The sequence below is a fragment of the Bidens hawaiensis genome, unplaced genomic scaffold, assembly GCF_021521415.1.
Source record: "Bidens hawaiensis isolate Kalapana, Puna unplaced genomic scaffold, B.hawaiensis_p1.1 tig00042396_1, whole genome shotgun sequence".
Taxonomy (NCBI): Eukaryota; Viridiplantae; Streptophyta; class Magnoliopsida; order Asterales; family Asteraceae; genus Bidens; species Bidens hawaiensis.
In genome coordinates, this window is record NW_027505783.1 from 18,255 (window position 1) to 45,316 (window position 27,062).

Below are 27,062 nucleotides of genomic sequence, written 5' to 3' on the forward strand. Positions count from 1 at the left end.
TGGAGGAGACCAGAACAACAACGAGGAAGTTCAACTTAGTCCTGCAGTTCAAGCAGCCATTGTTCAGGCTGTAGTTGCTGCTGTGAAGAACCTGAATCCCGAAGGATCTGCTGGAAGCCGTGAACGAACTGCTGAAGGGGCGGGTGGTGATGGTAGAAAGGATGGGGAAGGTGAAAGAGGGGCCTCGAGTGGGGATAAGTCTGTGAAAGTCGATGATAGGAGAGGAGGACAAGGTGGGTGCAGCTATAAGTCCTTCAAAGGTTGTGACCCGCCTAAGCTGACTGGTTTAGGAGACGCAATCGCTACTCTCCAGTGGTTAACCGCTATGGACAAGGTTATCCGCATTAGCGAATGCCGTCCCGACCAAGCTGTGGGTTATGCTACTCAGTCATTCGTAGATGAGGCTATGTATTGGTGGGAGAGTGTGGAGCAGAGGAAGACCCGTGAAGAGATCAAAGAGATGAAGTGGGAAGATTTGAAAGAGTTGGTAATGAAGAAGTTCTGTGCAGATGCCGAGGTTGAAAGAACGGAGATGAAGTTCCAGAATTTAAAAGCCGGTATGATGACGCATCGTGAGTATACCACGGAGTTCAACCGACTATCTAGGTTGGTGCCTGACATGGTTGACACTGAGGTCAAGAGAATCAAATGTTATGTGAGGGGGTTGCCACAAAAGGTCCGCATGTTAGTCAGGGCGATTCAACCTGCTACTTTTGATTCGGCTGTTGGACTCGCGGAAATGGTCTATGCTGACGTGGCCGCGGATGATAGGGTGGAAAGGGACGAAGAGAAAGAGAAGAAATGGGTCACTCCTGCTAAACGACCCGGTACTCAGTTATGGAACTCCAAGGATAAGAAACAGAAAGTGTGGGAGAAGAGATCGTGTAAGACCTGCGGAAAGAGGCATGGTGGTGAGTGCAAGTGGGGTAAAAGTTCTAATGTTTGTCTCAAATGTGGAAAGGCCCATGGTGGAGAATGCAGAATGGGGTCGAGTGCCTGTTATAAGTGCGGGAAGGTAGGGCATTATGCCAATGAGTGCAGTGCGAAGCCAGCATGTTACAAATGTGGCAAGACAGGCCATATGTCAAGGGAGTGCACTGAAGGTGTAGCTGGAGGTACTGGAAAGAAGGATGCCGATCAAGCTAGGCCCAGAACTAGAGCCTACATGCTGACCCAGGAACAAGCCAGGCAGATTCCGGATGTCGTCACAGGTACGTTTCTAGTGAACGATGTTTCCGCTTCTGTATTATTTGATTCTGGTGCGAATAGAAGTTTTGTAGCTACGACGTTTAGTAAACTAGCTAAAATGAAAGGCTGCCGAGTGTCTGAAACTTTTGTAGTAGAAACCGCAAGTGACACTTCGGTGAAAATAACAAAAATGGTTAAGAATTGTAAGATAGTGTTAGAGGGACATGAGTTCCCTGTTACTTTGTATGTTATGGCCTTAGGAGGGTTCGATGTAGTCTTGGGTATGGATTGGTTGTCTGAGTTTGAGGCTCAGATAGTATGTAAAAGTAAGATAATAAGGTTAAAGTCATTGGATGGTAGTGCGGTGACGGTTTATGGTGATAAGGAGAGTTATGGGCTTAATGTCATTTCGATGATAAAAGCCGAGGGTTTGTTAAGGCGAGGGTGCGGTGCCTACCTGGCGTATGTTGTCAACGCTACGGCCGAGACGAAAGAAATGAAGAATGTTCCTATTGTGCGCAACTACCCAGAAGTATTCCCTGAGGATCTTCCGGGGTTGCCACCTGAGCGAGAGATAGAATTTCAGATAGATCTAGTACCAGGAGCCCAGCCCGTCGCGAAGGCGCCTTACCGTCTAGCACCGTCCGAGATGAAGGAATTGATGTCCCAACTGCAAGAACTCCTCGACAAGGGTTTTATCAGACCGAGTGTTTCTCCGTGGGGCGCACCGGTTTTGTTTGTGAAGAAAAAGGATGGAAGTATGAGAATGTGCATAGACTATCGTGAGTTGAATAAGCTTACGGTAAAGAATAGATACCCCTTGCCTAGGATTGACGATCTGTTTGACCAACTGCAAGGTTCGAGTTGGTTCTCACGAATAGATCTCAGATCAGGCTACCATCAGCTGAAGGTGAAAGAGGTAGACATCCCTAAAACAGCGTTCCGAACGCGGTATGGACACTACGAGTTCCTTGTAATGTCATTCGGTCTAACAAATGCTCCTGCAGCATTTATGGACATGATGAATAGGGTGTGTCGACCGATGTTGGATAAGTCGGTTATCGTCTTCATCGATGATATATTGATTTATTCAAAGAGTGAGTCTGACCATGCCGAGCATCTGAGAGAGGTATTGGAAGTTCTGAAGAAAGAAAGGTTGTACGCCAAGTTTTCGAAGTGCGCGTTCTGGTTAAGGGAAGTGCAATTTTTAGGTCATGTGGTTAATCCGGAGGGGATTACCGTGGACCCAGCTAAGATTGAAGCGATAACGAATTGGAAGACTCCGCAGAATCCGACTGATATACGAAGCTTCCTAGGGTTAGCTGGCTACTATAGGAGATTCATCGAAGGTTTCTCCAAGATAGCCGCACCGCTGACCGGTATGACCCGTGAGACGATAGTATTCAATTGGGGAAAGTTTCAGGAGGAAGCCTTTGAAGAATTGAAGAAGAGACTCACGCAAGCTCCAATCCTTACTTTACCCGATGGTGATGAGGATTTTGTTGTTTGTGCTGATGCCTCGCATCAAGGGTTAGGTTGCGTGTTGATGCAACGAGGGAAGGTGATAGCCTACGCGTCTAGACAGTTGAAGGTCCATGAGAGTACTTACCCGACGCATGATTTGGAGTTAGCAGCTGTGGTGCATGCTCTTAAGATATGGAGGCATTATCTGTACGGCACTAAGTGTACTATCTATACAGATCATAAGAGTTTAAAGTACTTCTTCGAGCAGAAAGAACTGAACATGAGGCAGAGAAGATGGTTAGAATTGATAAAGGATTACGACTGTGAGATTAAGTATTACCCCGGTAAAGCTAACGTGGTCGCTGATGCGTTAAGTCGGAAGATTGAGGAAGTCCTTGCAACAGTGAAGTCATACAAGTTGATCATGAACCCGAGTCTTTTTGAAGAAATCATCAAGGTGCAGTCAGAAGTGTTAATAGATGAAGGGTTAGTAAAGAAGGAAAGGATTTATGGCCAGCAAGATGAGTTGATGGAAAACACTCATGGAGTTAAGACTAGGTTCGACCGTATGTGGATCCCACGCCATGGTGATCTTAGAAGTCGAATCTTAGATGAAGCTCATAAGTCAAGGTACTCAATCCATCCAGGAGCTACAAAGATGTACCAAGACTTGAAAAGAGATTACTGGTGGCCAGGATTGAAGAGCGATGTAGTGGATTATGTTAGTAAGTGCTTAACTTGCTTACAAGTCAAGGCCGAGCACCAAAAGCCTTATGGGAAGATGCAACCGCTAGAGATACCTGAGTGGAAATGGGAACACATCACCATGGATTTCATAACTAAGCTACCTCGTACAGCTAAGCATCATGATACCATCTGGGTGATTGTGGACCGTTTGACCAAGAGTGCTCACTTTCTGCCCATACGAGAGGCCATCTCGTCAGAAACGTTAGCAAGCTTGTTCATCAAGGAATTGGTAACCAAGCATGGAGTACCGTTATCGATCGTGTCTGATAGGGATACACGGTTTACTTCGAGGTTCTGGAAGAAATTTCATGAAGCTATGGGGACGAGGTTGAACATCAGTACGGCGTATCATCCTCAAACCGATGGACAGTCTGAAAGGACGATCCAAACCCTTGAGGATATGCTACGTGCTTGCGTTTTAGATTTTGGTGGAAGTTGGGATGATCATCTGCATCTGGCAGAGTTCTCCTATAACAACAGTTACCATTCGAGTATTGGTATGCCACCGTTTGAGATGCTGTACGGTAGACGATGTAGAACCCCGGTGTGTTGGGGTGAGATTGGTCAGAAGGAAATGGGAAGTATAGAAGTGGTTCAAGAAACGTCTTCAAAGTTCGATCAGATCAAAGCAAGAATGAAAGCCGCTCAAGACAGACAAAAGTCTTATGCGGATAAGCGGCGACGACCAATTGAGTTTAACGTTGGCGACTATGTGATGCTTAAGGTCTCGCCTTGGAAAGGAATTATCCGTTTTAGAAAGAGAGGGAAGCTTAGTCCGAGGTACATTGGACCATTTAAAATTTTGTATCGTGTGGGGGAAGTAGCTTATAAGCTGGATTTACCCGATGAGTTAGAAGGAATTCATTCAACCTTCCATGTTTCTCATCTGAGGAAGTGTCTAGCTGATGACACGTCTCACGTGCCATTAATGGACATCGAGGTTGATGAACAATTGAACTACATCGAGCAACCGATAAAGATCGTTGATCGCAAGGAGAAGCAGCTTCGTCACAAGATTATACCCTTGGTAAAAGTGATATGGAAACACCGCAAGGGATCAGATGCTACTTGGGAAGTCGAGGATGAGATGCGCAAGTTTTACCCTAGTTTGTTTATGTAATAGTTAGGTTTCGGGGACGAAACCTCCTTAAGGGGGGAAGACTTGTAACATCCTAAAATTTTTATAATGTTAAATAAAAGAAAGTTATGTTTAGTGATTTCACGTTTTAGTTATTTAATGTCGAGTAAGGAACGGGTCATGGGCTTAGATTACGTAAGATGGGTTAAATGAGAATGGGCTTTGGGTCCGTGGGCTTGAGAGATATAAATACCCATCCCAAGCCCAAGATATCATTTTATTTCCATCTTTCTCTTTTACACACTCAAAAACACACACATAACCGACCGAGATCCGAAGTCGAGACCCGAGATTTTGCTGGTAGATCTGAGTTGGAAAGGTAAGAACTAATCCCGCAAAGCTAATATTACTGAAAATGGTTAGGATTTGACGGGTTAATCGGACCCGAAACACAACTGCCCAAATCGGACCCCTAAAACGTCGATTTTAGGCCGATTTGATGGTTGGGATTTGTAGGCGCCGATCATACGATTCCGTGGGTACCAAAATCGAGTTATTTGGCTAAGAAACGAAGGAGTTATGGGCAAACAGATCTGCAGCGCGACAACTTCGCCTTCATCTGGGCAACTTCGCCTTCAAGCGATGAACTTCGCCTGCAAGCTAAGTTCGCCTGATGAACTTCGCCTGCAAGCCAAGTTCGCCTGATGATAAGTTCGCCTGAAGCCAAGTTCGCCTAATGGCAACTTCGCTGAAATGATAACTTCGCCTAAAAGCCAAGTTCGCCTGAGGGTTAACTTCGCCTAAAAGCCAAGTTCGCCTGAGGTTTAACTTCGCCTAAAAGCCAAGTTCGCCTGAGGTTTAACTTCGCCTAAAAGCCAAGTTCGCCTAAGGTTTAACTTCGCCTAAAAGCCAAGTTCGCCTGAGGTTTAACTTCGCCTAAAAGCCAAGTTCGCCTAAGGTTTAACTTCGCCTGAAGCCAAGTTCGCCTAAGGTTTAACTTCGCCTGAAGCCAAGTTCGCCTAAGGTTTAACTTCGCCTAAAGTGAAGTTCGCTTAGAAAATAAATTAAAAACCTAATGGAAAATGTGTTAAGGCGGTTATCGAAAATGAGTAGTAGTAATAGTAGTAGCAGTAATTGATATGTGTAAATATTATACAGTTAGCCGAGCCCAGTTAAAGAAAGGAATTACAATCAACGGCGAGCGTAACAGGATCCAGGTGAGTTTCTAGCCCCATTCCTTGTTATATTTTCGGGGCTGTGTGCATACTTGATGTGTTGTTAATACATTTATCCTAAGTGATAAGTGTATGCCATATGTGATATATGTGATATGTATGAATGATTGCTTGATGGTTCGTGAACGATCTTCGGATATTGCACGTACTGTCAGGTTGTAACGTTATAAAGCCATATGTGATATATGTGATATGTATGAATGATTGCTTGATGGTTCGTGAACGATCTTCGGATATTGCACGTACTGTCAGGTTGTAACGTTATAAATATGGCAAGTATGATATGTATGTTTATGTGTATGAACGTAATAAAGTTAATAAAAGAAGGAAATGACGGTTGTATGGTTGTATGGTTACGAAAAGGGTACCGAGCCCTAATAATACTTGAGGTATGATGTATGGTTGTATGGTAACGAAGAGGGAATCGAACCCTACTAATATTCGAAAACAAGGGACCAGACCCTAATAATATCTGTGATGTTAGGGACCAGACCCTTATAATATCTGTGATGTTAGGGACCAGACCCTTATAATATCTGTGATGTTAGGGACCAGACCCTTTTAATATCTGTGATGTTAGGGACCAGACCCTTATAATATCTGTGATGTTAGGGACCAGACCCTTATAATATCTGTGATGTTAGGGACCAGACCCTTATAATATCTGTGAGGTTATAGGGCGAAAGGCTCTTTAAAACGTATGATTATGAATGAAAAGAAAGTATGTAAGTAAGAAAGAAAGTATGTAAGTAAGAATGAAGGTATGAGTACTTATGTGTGTATGAAAGAAAGTTATGAGGTTAAGTACGTATGTATGTAATAAGGTATTGTATGGTATTGTATGATTAACTAGAACTCACTCAGCGTAGCTGACTTTTAGTATGCACGCAGGTGAGTAGGATGAGACAGCTGGCTTGAGTGGAGGACACATGGCAGAAGACTAAAGCCTGGCATCTGAAGATCTGATATGTTTTATAAGTTATGTTTTGATTTTGAAAGACAAGAGGAATGTTTTAAGACATGATTATGAATCGATATGTAATGTTTTATGAAAGTTTTATATTACGCGTAAAGTTTTTAATTAACTCTGATATTTAGAACTGTGTTTATGAGTAAATCCAACACGAAAGTAGGGTTACCGGTAACGGGGCCTTACACCGTTCTTGTATTTGTTCGTGTATTTGTTCGTGTACGTGTTTGTGTTCTTCATCTTTACACCAATAAACGAGTCTAGGAGGATTCCGCACTCCTAGACCTCGTGCGGATCTCGTATCGATCGGCGACGCCCCTGGGGGACTTACATGTGGTATCAGTACGAGATCCGCACTGTTATGAACCATAGCATGTCATGTAAGTCCCCCCGGGGCGTCGACGATCGATACGAGATCCGCACGAGGTCTAGGAGTGCGGAATCCTCCTAGACTCGTTTATTGGTGTAAAGATGAAGAACACAAACACGTACACGAACAAATACACGAACAAATACAAGAACGGGATAATCAAATCTGCAGATTCTTATATAATAATCAAACAAACACGTTACATACCGTAACCAAACAGAAAACACGACTGACCCGAGGTGAGCTCTACCTCGGGTCGTCTCACACGACTCGCCTTGTCTCTTACTCTCTCTAAACAAACAAACTACTCAAAACACACACTAATTTCTGGATTCTCTAAACCTAAACAAGACACACGTATATATATATAAAACATTCTCGGGCCTGGGCTTCAGTAGGCGAAGTTGTGCTAACTTCGCCTATGGCGAAGTTGTTCTAACTTCGCCTAAGGCGAAGTTGTGCTAACTTCGCCTGTGGCGTTCCGCTGGTCAGAATTGCATAGCGACGGTCACAAAATGCACCAACAGTCTCCCCTTTGACCGTTGCTCTCAATTCTAACAAACACAAAAGATCATCTGTTACACGACATGCACCAACAGCTGTACCTTCACCATTTAAGAATAACTATACTAACCTTCCTCACTTTAACTTTAATTCTCCTCCAAAGGAAGAAATGGTCTATGGTATTGGTCATGTGCCCATATCAAAGACATTTGTTCCTGCTGCTTCAAAGACTGTTGATTCAGCTGTTCCTTCAGTTAGTCCTAATAGTAGTTCATCTTTTGTAGCAGGTTGTGTAGAAGAAAAGGGGTGTGTGGAAACAAACAAGGGTTGTGGAGATAAAAACGTACTTTTTGATTCATCTATTGTCAACCCTGTCTGTAATAATATTGATTCCAAAAACATTTTGAACAATGATGTATCTGATGAGAGTGTTCATGTTGGCACGTCTCTTGAAAATGAAAATGATGTTTCTATTTCTGATAGTGATTGTAAAACTATTTTTGATGAAACCATTGTTGATAGAACTGTGCATGAAACAGTTTCTGTGAATACTAACCTACCCAGCTGCTCGTCAAAAGATTGTAAAGTTGAGGAGACTAAAATTAATGAAAATCGTTTTGAAAAGCAAAAGACAAATACATCTGGTAAATATATGCCACATCATAGAAACAATTTTTATCAATCCACAAATCAATATTATCAACCTCAACTGTACAATCAAATTGATAATAGTTACTATGGTTATTATCCACAAGATTATGTAAACTCTTTCTATACAAACGTTTTTGATGACCGGGGTCATAGATCTGAAAGCTTGTTTGTTCCCGCACAACCATCTCCTTATTCGCCACAACCCATGTATTATCATTATGACGGTTTCTATAGGGAAGATAGAAGAAAACTTTGTTTTGTGTGTGGTAACCCGTCTCACCTTGCAAGACATTGCAAGAGCTGGCATAAGGTGAAAAGAGAAACGAACATTAGGTTTAATCAATTTCGTTCAAGAGCTAAACCAAGCTCAAGAACAAGAAATGATCAACCTGACAGTTCTGCCAGCGAAATGGATGTGAGATCCAGAAATAAAAAGAATGATAAACCTCCTTTTTGGATAACCAAAAAGGAGAGAGCAAAAAGGAATTCAAAGACTGAAAAGTCTGAGAATTCATCAAAAAGAAAGCAGAAACGACATCCAAAGATTGAAAGATCTGAGGATATTGTTTTAAAACCAAAGAGAAGACAGTCTCGAAAATCTTTTCAAAACAGGAAACCTGCAAGTGCATGGAGTCCTAGAGACTGCTCCTCCGATTCTGACACGTCCCATAACTTCATAAACAAAAATGAGAAAAGGACATTTGACCCTCCCGAGACAACTACGTCTCGGGAAACTGTATCTAATTAAACTGCTAATGTGTAGGGTCAGGCAAGACGTTCTGTAAATAGTATATGGTATTTAGATAGCGGCTGTACCCGACACATGACAGGAGACGAATCTTTGTTGTTTGACATTAAACCGTTCGATGGCGGATACGTTTCTTTTGCTGGAGATATGGGTGGAAATATTTCAAAACAGGTTAAAGTGTTAAATGGAGTCATGACGTTTGACGACGTCAATCTGGTGGAACAACTGAACCACAACTTGCTTAGCATCTCTCAAATATGAACCGAAGACTTGTTAATAGAACGGGTCAAAACTGATTACAACTTTGCTGACCTATTTACCAAAGCTTTTGATCGTGCCCGATTTTTGTTTCTTGTTGAGTCACTTGGCATGATCTCTTATGAACAAAATTAAGTTTTATTTTTAATTTTTACTTTATTTTAAAATTATTTAAATTTTAACTTGTTTTATTTCATTTTATTTTTGTTTCACCTAATATTTTCTTTTATCTTACTTTATTTGTTATTTATCTTAAATTTTTTTTAACTTTAGGTTTATTTTCATCTTATTTTTAATTTTCCTTTTAATTTTCATCTCATTTTATTTAAATTTTCTTTCATCTTTTGTATATAAAATTTGTAAATATTTTTCAAATATGTCACAAATTTAGAGGGAGAAAATGAGTTTTAACTCACCAAAAAGATTTTACATTTGTTAAGAAAAACAAAATTTAAGTCATTTGACTTTCAAAAAATATTTTATATATTATTTATTTTATTTAAGAAAATCTGAAAAAGTCTTAAAACTATATTCTCTCTCTTAGAGGGAGCTCCTGTTTAGAGGGAGTTGGATAATATTAAAATATTAGAAAATTTTGAGAAATTGATCCGACCTTTGGAAAATGATAGAAAATTGTCTTAATGATCCTAGCACATGAAAAGAGTAGATCAAAAGCCAACAAGATCATTGCTTGATGTGTAGATAGGCTTAACAAATGAGTAAGTATCATAGTGATATAAACTTAAATATCTGCCTTTGCTAGTGGTTACACTCTTATGAAGTGGTTGCCGACTCCAAATAAGTCATATTAATGAAGGCAAAAATCCTAATAGTCAGTCATACACGAGCCCGTTAGTGATTGGTCACAATGGAAAATTATTTCTTGCTTTAGCTTCAAATTGTGAAAAATATCAAAAATTATTGAAAAAGCAGAAAAACTGCAATATGCTCAAAAAGTGCTCAAAAATCAACAACAAAAATGTTGATTATTTTATCAAACAAAAAGGGGTATATTAGAACCACGTAACGTGGGGCAAACAAGTAAGTCCTAAACACTTTATATGAAGGCATACGTCAACAAGGCTAGTAAGTCCATGGTTCAACCTTTACATATTGTTTGAAAGAAAAGTTTGCAAAAAGTCTATAGAAGCTCAAAATGTTTTGATCAATCATTAGGGGGTCGGAGTCAATTCGGGGTGATACTAATGAACACAAAGTATGCCCGAGGTATGATGGAGTATGTAACATGTTGAATTAATAGGGGACCACACAAGTATTGTGCCTAACTATACCTTAACGTATCACGGTGAAATCAAAATACTTGATAAGTTTATAGTGAACCAACATATCTACAATCGACTTTGGATTCTTGGCATAATAATATCCAAATGAAGTGTGATCTAGGACACTATAGACAATATGATTCCATGTCGTGATCTTTCTCACCAAAAACAAGTATTAATAGCCTCTTCTGCAAATTAATTAATACAATTAATATAATATTAATATTCTCCTTATCTAAATTTTCCAAATTTTACTTCATTTTTAAGTTTTTATTTTATTTTATTTTACATGTTAAAATTAGTTTAACTTGTATTTCTTTTAATTTTATTTTATCTTATTTTTTTATTTTAACTTTCATTTTTATTTTTAAATTTTATTTTTTATTTTTCACTTTTAAATTATTTTTAAAATATTTGACTTTACCTTATTTTATTTCACATTTAATTTTATTTTCTCTACTTTTATTGATTTGTTTTAACTCTTATTTTAGTTTTAGTTTGTGTTTTATCGTTATTGTAAATCTTTAAATTTTAATCTTATATTTCTTTAAACCTATTTTAATTTTTTAATGTAAATTTTAATTTTATTTTGTTTTAAAATTTTATTTTCGTTGAGTTTTGTTTTAAAATATTGTTTTATTTTTATTTTCAATCTTTCATCTTAAACTTATTTTAAAGTTTTGTATAAATCTTGAGTCTGTATAAAAGTTTTAGTTTCTAATTTATTTTTATTTAAACTTATTTTAACTTTATTTTCAGTTTTGTCTTTAAATTTTTTAAAAATTGGGTTAACACTTATAACGAGGTCGTCCATGCAAAGTTTGTTAAGTCTAGACCTGACAACATTATACCTTGTATACATTTATAGGTGTTTGGATTCGATGGATAAACATTTTAAGGGTTTTTAAAGGGATAACATTTTTAGAGTTCAGGGTTCGGGAATAAAATTTCGTTTAAAATCGAGACAGTCTGACCCTATCACGAGGTGAGTTGACAGCATATTAGGGTTTTCACAAAATCTCTTTTATTTCAAGCTTTACTTTCTAAACATTATCCATCTTCTCTCTCTCTCTCTCTCCTATACGCACCTCCACCGTCGCCCCCTTTAAAAAAAATCAAAAAAAAAAACAACAACCTAATCGGCTCCTCAATCAAACACAATCAAGACACAGATCTGCTTAATCGATTACAATTGTAATCGAATACAATTGAAATCGAATACAATTATAATCGATTACAACTGTAATCAATCAGCATTGTAATCAATGTTATCAGTGTATTCGAGTGGTAAGATTGTAATCGAGTCTATATGCATTTGTTTCCATTGTATTCGAGTCTGTGTAATTGAGTTTGCACTGTATTCGAGTCTATGGGTATTCGATTTCAAGTGTAATCGAGTTCCAGTGTAATCGAGTCTATGTTTTCTAGTCCATTCGAGTCTGGAATTAAGCTTGTAATCGAGTTAATGGTTTTGAAAATGTAATCGAGTTCAATTTTTTTAAGTCTGTATATTTGAATCTTTGTATTCAAATTGATTGATTTTAGATTGTAATCGAGTTAAGATGTAACTGATTTATAATTGTAATCTAATTACAATTGTTAGCGAGTTCTTGGATTTTAATGTGTATATTCGATTACAAATAGATCTTTGCTTCCTTAAATCTTAAATCAATTACAATTAGATTATCATTCACTTTGGTCTTGATCGATCACAATCTTTATTTTTGATCACTTTGTGGTTTTTGATTACTTTTGGTGATGAAGTGATAAATTGGTTTTGAGATTGATATTAAATGTGTATTATGGACAGTGTATTCGAGTTAGATCAAGATGTGTTTTCGGTTGAGTATAATTGGAGAACTTGTGAAAATTGGCTAAGTATAATGTAGTCTATTTCATTGGAATGTGTATGGGTTTATATGAAAGTTTCTTTAAGTAAAAAGTAATCTAAATATTCAAATGGACTTGTGAAAATTCTAAGTTCAAAGTATTCTAATTCACTCGTTTACAAATATAATGATCTTCAAAATTATTAACTAATTTGTACTCAAAAGGAGTTGTATTCAAATTCTTTGAATAGAATACTTTTAACTTAAAATTTTCTTCAAAATTCATCTCATTAGAATACTTTATACTTAGACATTTTTCTATCCATTAGAATACTTTATACTTAGAAAATTTTCTGCCTTTGAGTCTTTTTGTAAATAATTTTTGTCAATAAAGTCCCTTTGTTGCAACAAGGTGGTGGTGATGATGGTGATGACAAGGATGATGATGAGGGAAATGATGAAGAGGATGATAATCACGAGCACGATAGTTATGATTAACCTCGTGATGGTGGAAACGATGATGGAAATGGTGGTGGTAGTGGTAGTGGTGATGCCACTGAAAATAAGACGGCTGATGTTGAGCCGTCAAAAGAGGCTAAAAAAACAAGAGAAACGGAAGCTGCGGTGGAGGCCGAGCTCGCCTTCTTACTTAACGTTTGTTCTTTAGCAGGTACCGTTCCTTCAGTTCAGAAAGCCGGTGAAGAAAATAAAGATGATGATGACGGCATCAACTATTCTCCCGAACCCGACACATCACCAACTGGGAAGAATGTTGAGCCAACCGTTGACAAGCATGCTGTCGCTCTTGCTAGTAATCGGTCAAGAAGAGGAATCAAATACTATAGCATGAGCTTATTGGGAAACATGCAAGCAAGGTCAAAGTCAACAACAAATTCGATGATGTCATCATGCATTGCACTCGCAGTCACGAGCTCATGTTCTTTGATGAGCACGAATTGACTAGACTTGGACTTCGCGACCTCAGGAAGCTAGTTGAGTCGCCCCTTTGCACAGTCGAAGATGTCCGTCGTGACAACACGAACGCCATCGTTGAAAAGTCAACAAATTTGTCAGATTACTTGTTGAAAAGCAACTTTTTGAAGAAGATCCAGATGGTGTATTTGACTATGAGTCCGAGTGCGAGTGGTGAGAAGGAAATAAGACAAATACCAAAAGACTAGAGGGAGATTGTAAGGCTCGGTTTTGTTTAATTGAGTCTTTCGTATTTGTATCATTCTAGTTTACGTTTTCGTTCGTTTACATTTATATGTATTGGGCCCGAGGCCTTGTGTACTTGGTGCCTATTGGGCTTATTATTAATTAAATGGTGTATAACATACCACTATATATTGTGTGTGTATGGAATACACCAAACAACCCTTGCATTTTTCATTCTTCCAAGTAACTTAAAACTCTCTCAACTCCCTCACCCTCCTCTCTATATTTCGGCCTCCCTTTCACACACACAAGATCCGAGATCTCGGTCCAACTAGTTGGTTCCGCCAACTAGTTGTGAGGTTGATCCAAGAACGACTAGTCCTTAGTTTGTTTTGTTGTTTGATCCGGTTTTGATACCTACAGATAGTACATAGGCTAGTAAAAATAATGTCAAGTAAGAATGTATGAGTATGTGAACCTATGTGTATATTATATCTTCACGTATTCATTAAGATTAGAAAGGGTTCAATCGACACCGCTATATTCGAATATTTGGAATGTGTAATATACTAATATGAACTTCAATCAACACGACATTTCATTTATATATGTATAAGTTTGTTGATTGTGTGAATTTGTTTAAGTTAATCAAGGACTACACCAATATGGGAGAGGATTGCTAGTGATTTGACTGTAATTGGGGATTAACTTGTTGATCATGATAATTGCAATATGAATCTAAATAAATCGGGCGTAGAGTGCGCACTTATTTGATCTTATTATAATTTATAATCTTATTGGTACTTAGGGGCGAAACCCCTACCCTGATAGCAGGGTTCAAAGGGCAGAAACCGTGGCTGGGGTCGAGCTCCTGGCAAGTCTTCACCAAGGCAACCGAAAGCAAATATGTAAGGCAATGGTAGTACATCCTGGCCAAAAAAGACAATGTTATGGTACGACGATAGCTGATTTGTTTATAAGGAGGTGTACACCTTCCCATCATAACACATTTTTGGACGCTTAATGGTAGTGAATGAGAGGAGAATACCACAATTAAGCGTGCTCAGGTATGAATGGTATTAATACGGGTTCGTTGGGTCGACCCTTAAAGCAAGTTATTAGTTAAGTAGTTTATTTAGTTATACTAATTATTTTATGATTTTTAGAATTTTAATTTGTTTGGTTTCTCTATTATAAAAAAATTACAAAACTGTACGGTTGCTAGAACAACTATCATATGTATACTAACTCACGAGTAAACACCGTTTTTAATCAATATACTAATATTTTTATTAAAAAAAAACTTGAAATCTACATTAGTTACTAACAATGTTTCGAAGAAATATGCACATATGATTCCGTATGTGGATTCTAACACGTATAGCTTGACCCATCTCACCCATTCAATCCGATTAAACACGTAACATAATATTATGCCCTGTTAGAGGTGTTTATAGTGGTTTGGCCGGTCTAACATCATGAACTCAAAAACAACCAGAACTACATGCATATTTGTGGGTTGATCGACTCAAGCACAACATGATAAGTAATTGGAAACTTGGAAGCCTAATCAAAGCCTTGATAGGCTTGTTATTTTTATTTTCAAGTTCGTGTATTATATCATGTCTCATGAAATTCTAGACGTCAGAAAACCAATCTTTGTTATGAAGTATTCTCTAAGTCAAGGATGCATGAATGGAAATACATGTCGAAAGAGTCAAGGTAGATGATTATTTAGTAAAAAAGGCCACACGTTTACTTTTTTATCAAAGTTTCAAGTCATATGTGGATTTATGTTACGTTAGCTATAACAGCTTGAAGGGAAAAAAGCCCACAAGTATTTACCTTTTATCAAGTTGCACCATTTTTTTTAAAAAAAGACAAATAATATCACTACCCATAATTAATTAAAATGATTGGTGCGTTCAAATTACTAATATATATATAAAGAAAGTTTAGCGACGTTAATTTATAATTGGTTCACTTGGTAAAGTTTCATTGGGCCAAGGTTTTCTATATAATTATTGTTCTTTTTGTTTTGCTTTTCTTTTTCTTAGATAGATAATTATATTTCTAGTTAGTTTTTATGTTCTTTATTTGTTTTATTTTGTTTTGTTATTTCTAATTCGTAACGAACGTGAAAAAAACCGACCGAATTTGCATAAACTCACCATAACAACATCAGGGATCAACAACGCTCGAATTTTACCAACCGACGTCACCCCATTGATCAATCTCAAAATTTATAACTTTTTTGTTTTGGTTCCCGTACAATAACACACGTAACCAAAACCGACAGTATTCACGTCGACTTACCGCCTCAACACTTAGGACATGTAATGCTTGGGTTTACCACCGTCCGGATTTACCAACTTACCCGGCAACGTGCGGGGTACAAAACTAGTTTGAATATAATCAACATGCTCTTTTACGTATTTTTTTAGGAATTATGAATTTTTATTTTGAAAGTTATATACGTGAGACAAAATCTACAAAATCAATCTTAAAATATTTATTTTAAATACCCTATTATAACGCATAACCATACCCGTGGTCTCGTTTTATAATATCTCGGGAGCTAATGAAACTATTTTAGTAAAATCGAATTGTCTAAGTTCTCGGCAATCGCACCAAAAACTCGAGTTCATTTTGGATTTCCTTTTTGATCAATCACAATTACAACACTACTTTACTTTTTATCCAAGAGATATATGACTCATCTTTTGTTAGTTAACCAACAAAGTGTAAATAAACACAAATTCAAAGCGCCATTAAAAATCAACTAGCCTCATCATCAGCTGGACCATCACCAAAGCAATAAAGGAGAAGAAGGGACCTTTAAGTTTGATGGACGGATGAAACCCTTCGCTTGCAAATGATTCAAGACCTACAAATGATTTTTAACATTATCTTTGGCCGCATTTGACATAAACGAAACCATATTCAATAATATCGAAGACACAAATCGCCAAAATAGAAGTAAGTTTACCTTAAAACAGTAACCCCCAATTTTAAGCACCTTGACATGACGAAGGTTGAGTATAAATCCTTTAAGTGTCTCTTCTTCATCTTCAGCGATTGTCAATAATCTAGGCGTCCCGTGCCAATAATATAAGTCAGCTTCAACTAAAGATGACACATTCAACAACAAAAGCTTCCTAATAGATACATTATCTTTAATTTTTAGTGACACAATATTAGAAGCATTGATTTCGAAACTATGACCATCTCCAAAATTATAAATGTATCCCGAGAACACCAAGTTCTTTACACTCTTTGAGGTGATATTGAGCCGCCTATAACCATTACAACTATTCAACTCCAGCGTTTTCAATACATGACTACCTGATAATATATTTTCAAGCAAATCTTCATCCAACTTCCCACACGATATGCATAAACTCTTGAGGTTTTTCCAACTAATTGCCATGGTAGTATTTAGTACACAGCCTGACAATGTCAAATCCGTAAAACATGAATTGATGAAAAATAACTCATCTAGCTGAACCTTAGGTACCTGCTCCACATTCCATAACCTCAAATGAAGCTCTTCGACGTTACAACTGATAGCATACTGAATCCACTTGTGGATATGAGATACAAAGCGATAATCGCAACACACTTTGAATTTCTTGAGCTTCAATTGTCGACGTTGAGTTAGGATTTTCTCGACGAAAGAAAAGAAATCGGGACTCGCATCATAAGGATGTAGGAATATGAGATTAGGAACCGAGTGCCAAATATGTTTCCATCGTTTAGAGAGCGCACATGTTCTAACCGCGTCTTTTATTCCGGGTAAACGAGAAAGGATTTCAACAATTAAGCAATCTGGTAACCTACTGATTCGATCTTAATCTTCGTCTTCAAGTCGAATCAGTTTCAGGGGTTGATTTTGCCCTTCATCCGCCATTTGTAATGCGGGAAGAGAAACTTGCAAATTCACAAGAGGCTTATAAAAATTAGGTAAACAAACATTGATATACAAATACGAATTAGGGTTTAGGTTTCAATACTAAATTTTGTATGTTAGGCCCAACCTGATCTTTTCAAGCTTTATTAATTACATATTCTAAATTTGGAATATATATATGATATATGAAATAAATATTTTAGATTAGTATTTATGAGACGATATTAGCATATGCCACAATATTATAAATACAAGGAGGAGGTTAGAGATAGACCGGCTTCAGATGCAACAATCTCAGAACCTTATTAGAGAAAACAAGCAATCGTCGATTTCCACTATTACACAAGTGAGCAAAAGCGACCCGAAATTTGGGCAACCAGAATGGTCGCAAAATTCGCGACTGTGACCAAAATCAAAATGGTCGCAAAATCCGAGATTAAAACTGTCAGTCAAATATTTAGCGACCGAATCAAAATCAGTTGCAAAATAAGCATCCAAATTTATTCAGTCGTTAATTGGTCGCAAATTTAGCGACCAAATTTGTTTCAGTTGCAAAACTGTTGGTAGTATTAAATACGGTCGCATATTACCAACCACAATTGTTCGGTTGAAATATTACCGACTGATATAATATCGGTCGCAAAATTATGAACCAATGTTTTTAGGTCATTAGTTAGTCGCAAAATGTTGCAACCAAAATTGTGTCGGTTGCAAATGTGGTCGGTAGTTTTAAAGAACAGAAAAATATTTAACCTTGTCGCAAAGGCGGTCGCAAATATACCAATCAACTTGTTCGGGTGCAACATAAGTGACCAAAATAAATTCCGCTGCATAATTAGCAACCAACTTTTTTTTGTCATTAATAGGTCTCAAACTTAGCAACCAAAATTGTTTCGGTTGCAAATATGGTCGATAGTACGAAAACGGTAGCAATCGAAGTTGTGCACTTAATTTGTATGCTACGTTGCAATCGAAGTTACGAGTTTGACTCTTTTGGATTTTAGTTTGGTTGTTGTTAGACGTGTTGGTGAATGGATTCTCAATATAGAGAAGTTACTGCAGCAAAGCAACCCCGTTTTCGTTAGTGATCTAGTCCTATCTAAAAAATGTAGATAAATTGGTTACAAAGAAACCAATCGCAAAATCGGTTGAAAATAGGTTCGGTTGTGATTGTGGTCGCAAACAGTTCAGTCGCGATTGCGGCCACAAAAAGTTCGATTGTAAAATCAGTCGCAAAATTGGTCTTGAGAAATTGGAGTCGCAATTTGGTTGTAAAAAGCTCGGTCACAAAACCGGCCGCAAAAAAAGATTTGGTCGTAAATTCAAACGTAATCGATCTGAAAAATATTTTCAGTAGCAAAAAATGTTCCCCACCAAGGTATAACCGACTGTCAAATCGGAAACAAATCAGTCGAAAAGGGCATTCGCTACCGATTTGCGACCGAAACGGCGGTTTGCAAATGCCCAACTTTCTAATAGTGTTCCAACTTGCGTATTCAATGATACGGCTTCAGCGATTGATGTGTTACAATCAGACATGGTGAATATGAATGATTAAATGCAATTATAAACATCATATACATTTTGCAATGCAGGTAGTATATATAATTTTAGAAAAATGTTTTAAAATAGGAAATTATGTAAGTGTGAAATGGTTTTTAGAAGAAAGAAAAATTGTTGATGGTTTATAGGAGATTCGTCATTTGAAATGGCGGATGTCAAGTAACATGTTGACCATATCAGATTTTGTTTGGTGAGTTGGACAATTACTAGGCGTTCCACCATTTCAAATGACGGATCTGATACTTTTTATTCGTGTTCTGCCATTCGAAATAAAGGATGTCCTTTTCTGTGATTCGCCATTTTGACTGGTAGGTCACAATTCCCAACGTAGGCTACCCCTATATGTCAAAATGTATTTTGATAGACATTCGCCATTTGAAATGTCGACAGATGCCTTCTTGACATCCGTCATTTCAAATGGCAGATGTGAATAATGAATGTACTATGTACTTGACTAATTGATTGACAACACTGCTTTTTATTATTATTGTTTATCCATACTGTATATAATACATAACTCATGGCTAAATTAAGACACTTGAATTTTAAGTAATTTACAACTTAACTAACAAATGATATAACATACATAGCATATTAAAGAAGGGTAAAATAGTAAACTTCAATTCTTTAAACATAGTTACAATATTGACCCTTCAACTTTAATTAACTTTGTAAATTTAAGTAATAGTTGCAACCTTAGCCGTTAACTTTTAACTATATATTCTTTTTAATTTCACATTTAACCCAACTTCCACCCACGACTTTTAAACGGTCATAGTTTTTTCATACGTTAATATTTTTTTTTAAAATCGGCACCATAAAAATGAGTATTTTATTCTTTTTAATTTGAGTATGATATCGCCTTAGTTTTTTTAGTTAAAAAAATTAACATTTAAGAAGCGGTACTTGCAATACGGTTTTGATGGTTTTTAAATAAACAATCAGTAGCGGTTTTGATCATATAAACCGAAACATAACCGTTAAAAATTGAAACCAAACCATTATCGGTGTTCCCGCTGCATCGCATGGACACCCATCTAGTTATTTTAAAACAACATTATTTAAAAAAATAAAAATTTAATATTAAGAAAGTTGGTTTCTATTAAAAACACTAATATATGTAATTTAAATTATTAGTAAAATTACATAGTGTTAAAATTACATATATTAGTGATTTGAAAAATAATAAATAATAAAAAGTAAATGTATATTCTAATAATTTAAATTACATATATTAGTGGTTTTAATAAAAAAAAATCTTTTTATTATTAAAATTTTAATTTTGTTAAATAATGTTATTTTGAAAAATAAAAAATAATAAAAAGAAAAAGTAGTGTTGTCAATCAGTCAGTCAAATACATAGTACATTCACTATTCACTTCTGTCATTTAAAATGACGGATGTCAAGAAGACACCCGCCATTTCAAATTGTGGGTGTCTGAAAAAATGTATTTCTAAAGTTACATATATTACTGTTTTTAATAAAAAACAACTTTTTTAATATTAAAATTTTTTATTTTTTTAAATAATGTTATTTTAAAAATATTAAATAACAAAAATAAAAGTAGTGTTGTTTATCAGTCAGTCAAGTACATAGTATATTCACTATTCACATATGACATTTGAAATAACGGATGTCGAGAAGACATCTGTCATTTCAAATGACGAATTCTATCAAAATACATTTTGACATATAGGCGTAGCCTACGTTGGGAATTGTGACCTGCCAGTCAAACTGGCGGATCATAGAAAAGGGCATCCGCCATTTCAAATGGCGGAACACGAATAAAAAATAACGGATGTCGAGAAGACATCTGTCATTTCAAATGACGAATTCTATCAAAATACATTTTGACATATAGGCGTAGCCTACGTTGGGAATTGTGACCTGCCAGTCAAACTGGCGGATCATAGAAAAGGGCATCCGCCATTTCAAATGGCGGAACACGAATAAAAAATATCAGATCCACCATTTAAAATGACGGAACACCTGGTAATTAATTGTTCAACTCATCAGACAAAATCTAACATGGTCTACATGTTACTTGACATACGCCATTTCAAATGACTGATCTATTAACCATCAACAACTTTTCTCTCTCGCAGAAATCATTTCACACTTACATAATTTCTTACTATATTTTTATAACGTGAGAAAAATTCACTACTTGAATCAGTGTACTAGACCACCAATAAGTAAATAACAAACCACGTAAAGTCGGCACCAACAGACATAGATGGTTAATGTAGTAACTATAATTTAAAAGCTCAACGTAGGAAACTAAATGTAGTAACTATAATTTAAAAGCGCCACGTAGGAAACTAAAATATCATCGAGTCATCAGCCTAGTTCACCTCATGTTCATCATATAAACTATAAATGATGTATTGAAAATTGCAATAATTTATAATATATATAACACCTAATTTCAATTGATGACTCTCAAAGTATGAAACTAAAGTATCATCAATTCGACAACGTAGGTTTGAGCGATTATAGAAGTAACGAAATAAGATTGTGAAGTAGGGCTTTAATCTATTTACCTCTTAATCTGTCAAATGTCAATAGAACCGTGAATCACGATTGCTAGAAGGCACGACGAAATCGAGTAGAGAAACGTACTCTTGGTGGAAATTAGCCATACTAAGTTCACATTATCAAATTCTACCCAAATGCGTCTCCATTTGTAACATATTTCTAAAACTACTATCAGTTCCAATAACATATAGTTGTCTTATATATGAGGTGAAGAACCTCCATACAAACACAAGGACAAATTAAGCATATGTGGGCCAGTCTATAAATAACATATACACATCTATCAGGAGAGATGAGATTCTATACAGCTGAACACAGAAACAATTTCTTCTGCAACAATACCTTGCAACATTGAGAATATGAGATAGAGGAAAAAGTGTGTGATCTAGAAACTCAAAACAAAACTTTTAGCTCTACTTGGACACATAAATATCACTTGTGGATCGTAAGAAAAGAACATTAACTCTCTACCTAGTACTTAACAGTAACAGTTTGTGTGATTTTTCAAAGCAATATGTTCTGGAGCCTCCAAAGCAAAAGGCACCAAATATAAAACAAAATCAATTTGTAACTTCATACAACATTTAAATTCCAAGAAATAAGGGGTTATAGATATTTACGTAGGTCGATTCTCTGCTTCAATGTTGAATATGACGAAACAAAAAGCACTTACAATGATTGGGGGACACCTAAACGGAGAAAACAGAAAGCATCAGCTGAATCTGATGGTGGGTGGGGGGATTGCTGAAAAACGATGGAGTATGCGGGTTGGAGTGGCTGCGTGTGTATGCAAATGTCACCCTAGTAGACTGGGCGTGTTTTAAAAGAAGGGAAAAAAAAGTATACTACTGAGTGCTTCAAACCTGGGCTAATTTATTAAGAAACGCAGCACTTAACCACTGTGACAGCCTTGTAGCTTCAAATTATTATGGTTTCACTCAAGTTTGCGGTTATTGGTGCTTCACTAATATTTAAAAAATCAATGGGTTCCTGTGACACCGATGGTTCAAAGGTGGGTCCGCCCCTACCTGAATGGGCTCATTTGTTAGTCAATTGGTAAAACTATCACTTCTAAATATTCTAATGTGCTGTAATTAGTTCTTTGCATACCAAAACTAACTATGACAATCCAAGAGAAACCCTCAATGAGCCAAACGTTTGTAAGTTTACCAACAGAGTGTACATAAAAACAAATTCAAAGTGCCATTAAAAATCAACTAGCCTCATCACCTGTAGGACCATCACCAAGCAATTAAAATGTAGAAGGGACCTTCAAGTTTGATGGACGGACGAAACCCTTAGCTTCCAACCTATTCAAAACCTACAAACAAATTTTAACATTATGTTCGCCCGCTTTAGTATAAACGAAACCAGATTCATATCAAAGACGCAAATTTTCAAAAGAGAAGTTTACCTTACAACAGTAACCCCCAATTTTAAGCACGTTGACATGGAGAAGCTTGAGTATTAATCCTTTAAGCGTCTCTTCTCCTTGTTCTGCAGTTGGCCCAAGCCAATAATCTAAGTCAGCTTCAACTAAAGATGACACATTCTGCAACAAAAGCTTCTTCGTAGGAACGCCATCTTGAATTTTTAGTGACAAAATATTAGGAGCATTAATTTCGAAATTATCCCCTCCAAATTTACTCCCGTATCCAGATAACACCAACGTCTTAACGCTCAATGAGGTGATATTGATCCGCCTGTAGCCATAACAATTGTCCAACACCAGGGTTTCCAACACAGGACTTCCTGATAATATGTTTGCAATCAAACCTTCATCTAATTTCCCTTTCAAGATAATTAAACTCCTAAGATTTCGCCAACTGATTGAGCCGGTGGGATTAAATGAACAGCCTGACAATTTCAGATCAGTAAAACTTGAACAGCTGAAAAAAACCTCATTCCATAACCACACATGATTCTCAGTTTTTTCGGCACGCCGTAGCGTCAAATTAAGTTCTTCGATGTTACAACTGACAGCGTAACGAATCCAATTGTCTATCCGAGATTCAAACCGACTATCGTAGCAGGTATCCAGCATAAATTTTTTGAGTTTCAGTTGACGACGTTGAATTAGAGTTTTATCAACCGAAGAAAAGAACTCGGGGCTCACGTCGTTGTAATGTACGAATCTGAGCTTAAGAACCGAATGCCAAATATGTTCCCATCGCTTAGAGAGCGCACTTGTTCGTACGGCGTATTTTGTTTCCGGTAAACGAGACAGGATTTCAACAATTAAGGAATCTGGTAACTTACTAATTCCATCTTCATCTTCAAACCGAATCTGTTTCAGGGGTTGATTTTGCCCTTCTTCCACCATCTCTAACGCCCACCAAAATTCAGGTTTAAAAAGTAAGCATTGTTATAAATAAGTTTCTAGGGTTTAGCTTTAGATATACATACATATACATGTATATATGCTAGTTGTTATAAATTTTGGGCCCAACCCGATCTTTATAAGTTTTAGTGCATATTGTTTTATTTTTTATTTTTTATATTTGTATAGATTTTAGTTTTAGTCTTACTATACTATTAAACTAACACAAGATATACATATGAAATTCAACTAGCATGTCCATATAAGTTTTCAAGTCACCCGGTTTCCATTTATATAATTACCACATAATTCACTAATTAATATTCTCTAGAAAATAACATCATTAATTAATGTTTTCTATAATCATAACCAACTGTTTCCTTTTAAATTATTTAAAAACCGATTTTGACAACAATTAATTATTTATAACTGATTTTGTGTTCCTTTTCTTAGTATAACTATTATTTTAGCAATTCAATGATTTGTAAAACATTTTCTCATTCAATCATTTATACATATTTTTCCTACATCTTGTGGTTTTGCAGAGAATAATGAAAGAATTCTTATAATATCGACAATGTTTGAAATATTTTTCACCCGTGTGTAACATGGGCGGTATCCTAGTATAAATAATTAAAGCAAAACAGTTTAGCTTTTTTTAATGGTTATCTGATAGGCATGACTTAGGAAATAGGTTATCCATATGTATATTATTGAATATTGATCCTCGATCAAGTATTTCTCTTGATCGTTTAAAAAAAACTATACTTTGTACAGTATTTAGAAATGAAGAATTAGCTTCTATATTTAGGGTGCACGTGTACTTGATGAAATATATCATTTTGAAGACTGAATTAACCTGTAACTTTCATGATCAATAACTCATAATTCATCTGAACAACACCCTTCTAAGATGGTTAAGTTAATGTTAGAATTTTATCTTTTAAGAGTTCCAAGTTCAAGTAAGAGTTTCAATCTTATTTCATGTTCAAATCTCGGATCACAAATATAGCTTTTTTGTCAATGTAAAATATAATCTGAATGGGCTCATTTGTTAGTAAAATGATAAAATCATCACTTCTAATGTTACTGTAATTTGTTGTATATATGCATATGGAAACACTGATCATGACAATCCAAAAGAAACCCTCAACGAGTCAAACTTTCGTAAGTTTACCAACAAAGTGTAAATATTAGCACATTTTTATTATAGAAAATCATCAAGATATACCATCAAATTCTAATATGACAAATCACAGCTTTTTGTTGACATCAGTTTCGGTCTAATTTTAGTTGGTACTATCTTTTAATTTTATGTATTTAGAATGTACTTTTGATGATGACTAAATGACTTGAACATTCACAATTTGTAAAGACGGAGTCTTATCAAGACCTTGGTATCCAAGTGTTAGATTTGGTTATTATTTAATACAAGATATCCATTACCTATAACTAGTCAGGTGCCTGTGCTATGAAGCGGAGTACGTGCGCAAAACCGATGATGGTGCGTTCGTAACTCGAAATTGGACGCTTAACACGTGCAAAGCCAGTACGTGTGTAACTGACAGTTGAACACGCATAACCGGCACCTGAATGCATGTTACATGCATTAAACATGCTTAACCAACATAATGTGTGTAACCCACGTTGATTACTTGTGCGTGACGTGGTGTTGGGCGCGTACCGGGTAATGCTCGTTACGTGGTGTTGACAGGTGTTTATTGGGTATGGTACGTGCAAACATCGCGAAACTGATGCCTAAAATGTACAAAAATTTCAATAAATCGATTTTTAAACCAATCTGTTTTGACCCGAATTGAAACCCATCTGGACCAGACACCGTTCTAACTCGAAACTCGTTTCGACCCGATACCCTTTTGACATGAACCCTTTCGACCTGAACCCATCCCAACCCGGGCCAAATTAACCAGCTTTTGTATTGACATGTTCTGACTCTAATTCATTTTGACCCATGATTCGAACCGCCCGACCTAACCCATTGTCGTTACAAACCGGTAATCACGTAATTACTAATTTTTTAAATTAATAAACTCTAGCAATATCATTTGCAAATTAAAGAAAATAAAATGTTCGTTTGTATTGATTAATTTTCTTAAAAAAAATATTAACGTGTGAAAAAGTTATGAACGTTTAAAAGTAATAGAGGGAGTTTGTTTTAAATCAGGGTTAAATGTGTAATTATTCTATAAATTAACAAAATTTTATTAAAGTTAGAGGACTAAAATTGAAACTATTAGGTAAGAAACTAAAGTATCCATATATGTGATGTTGTGACAACATTACCCTTAAAATTTCTTAAATCTATTCATAGTATGTTATACAATAAGCAACAAGTTAGGCACATCTTAAAATTTAAGAGGTACCTGACTCATGTAATTATGTAATTACATCATAGATAGTGTAATTACATAATTACTCTACTTGTATATATAAAAACTTACTTGATTATCACAATTAGCACGTTAATTTCATTTGTATGTTAACTTTCCCCCTATAATAATATACATTATACGAAACATGATCAAATACATTTTATTTTTAACATGAAAACGGTAAGAACCAATTTGTTGTTATGATTAGGTTTATTGTTATAGGTGTTTGCTGCTATTTTTTGTTCGTATTTGCTTATTTATATTTTGTTGTTATTATTAGATGTTTTCTGTTGCTATTATAAGCATTTGCTGGTATATGTTGTTATTATTTTGTTCTTGATTTTGATTCTTTTGTTGTAGTTTTTCAGTTATTTTCTTTGTTATTTATTATAGGTCATTGTTTATGTAGATTGCTATTGTTTCTTACATTCACATTTTTAAATAAATTGGCATTATTTCCTACGTACTCATGTTAAGATCAAAATGTACATAAACTTCCCCTACATTATACTAAATTTATTTTTTCTTAAACTAGTTGTGAAATAGACTTTTTTTTTCAAACCAACCCACTCTTAAATCTACACTAAGATCCACCATTAAATAAGAACTCTCAACCATTTAGTGTGAAGCATCTTTACTACACATATTGATACTACAAGACCTTTGGTAAACGCAAAATTTTCAAAACTAAAAAGATCAATTCTGTTCAGGAGTAAAACATCTATGATAAAAAAAAGTTAAAACTAATTACCCAACTGAGCCAGGGAAGATCATCTACTTTTCTTGATCACTGCCTGAAATTGTAGTTGTCGTTAGGCTCAATAAAACACTGTAAAAAATTAAAACTAGAAGAA

At 36.0% G+C, this 27,062-nt stretch overlaps 2 protein-coding genes and 1 pseudogene across 2 annotated transcripts in view; all 3 read right to left on the bottom strand.

The window, feature by feature from the left end:
• Positions 1-27,062, bottom strand: part of LOC143615295 (F-box/LRR-repeat protein 25-like) — a 58,476-nt gene that overhangs the window by 17,438 nt on the left and 13,976 nt on the right. The gene's annotated exons all lie outside the window — the stretch shown is intronic.
• Positions 16,290-17,393, bottom strand: LOC143615292 (F-box/LRR-repeat protein 25-like; annotated as a pseudogene).
• On the bottom strand, positions 22,583-23,992 carry LOC143615302 (F-box/LRR-repeat protein 25-like). Its single transcript, XM_077088463.1, has 2 exons — positions 22,910-23,992; positions 22,583-22,816 (listed from the first exon to the last, which is right to left on the bottom strand). The coding sequence occupies exons 1-2, from the start codon at positions 23,816-23,818 to the stop codon at positions 22,748-22,750; spliced, it is 978 nt and encodes a 325-aa protein (XP_076944578.1). The 5' UTR covers positions 23,819-23,992; the 3' UTR covers positions 22,583-22,747.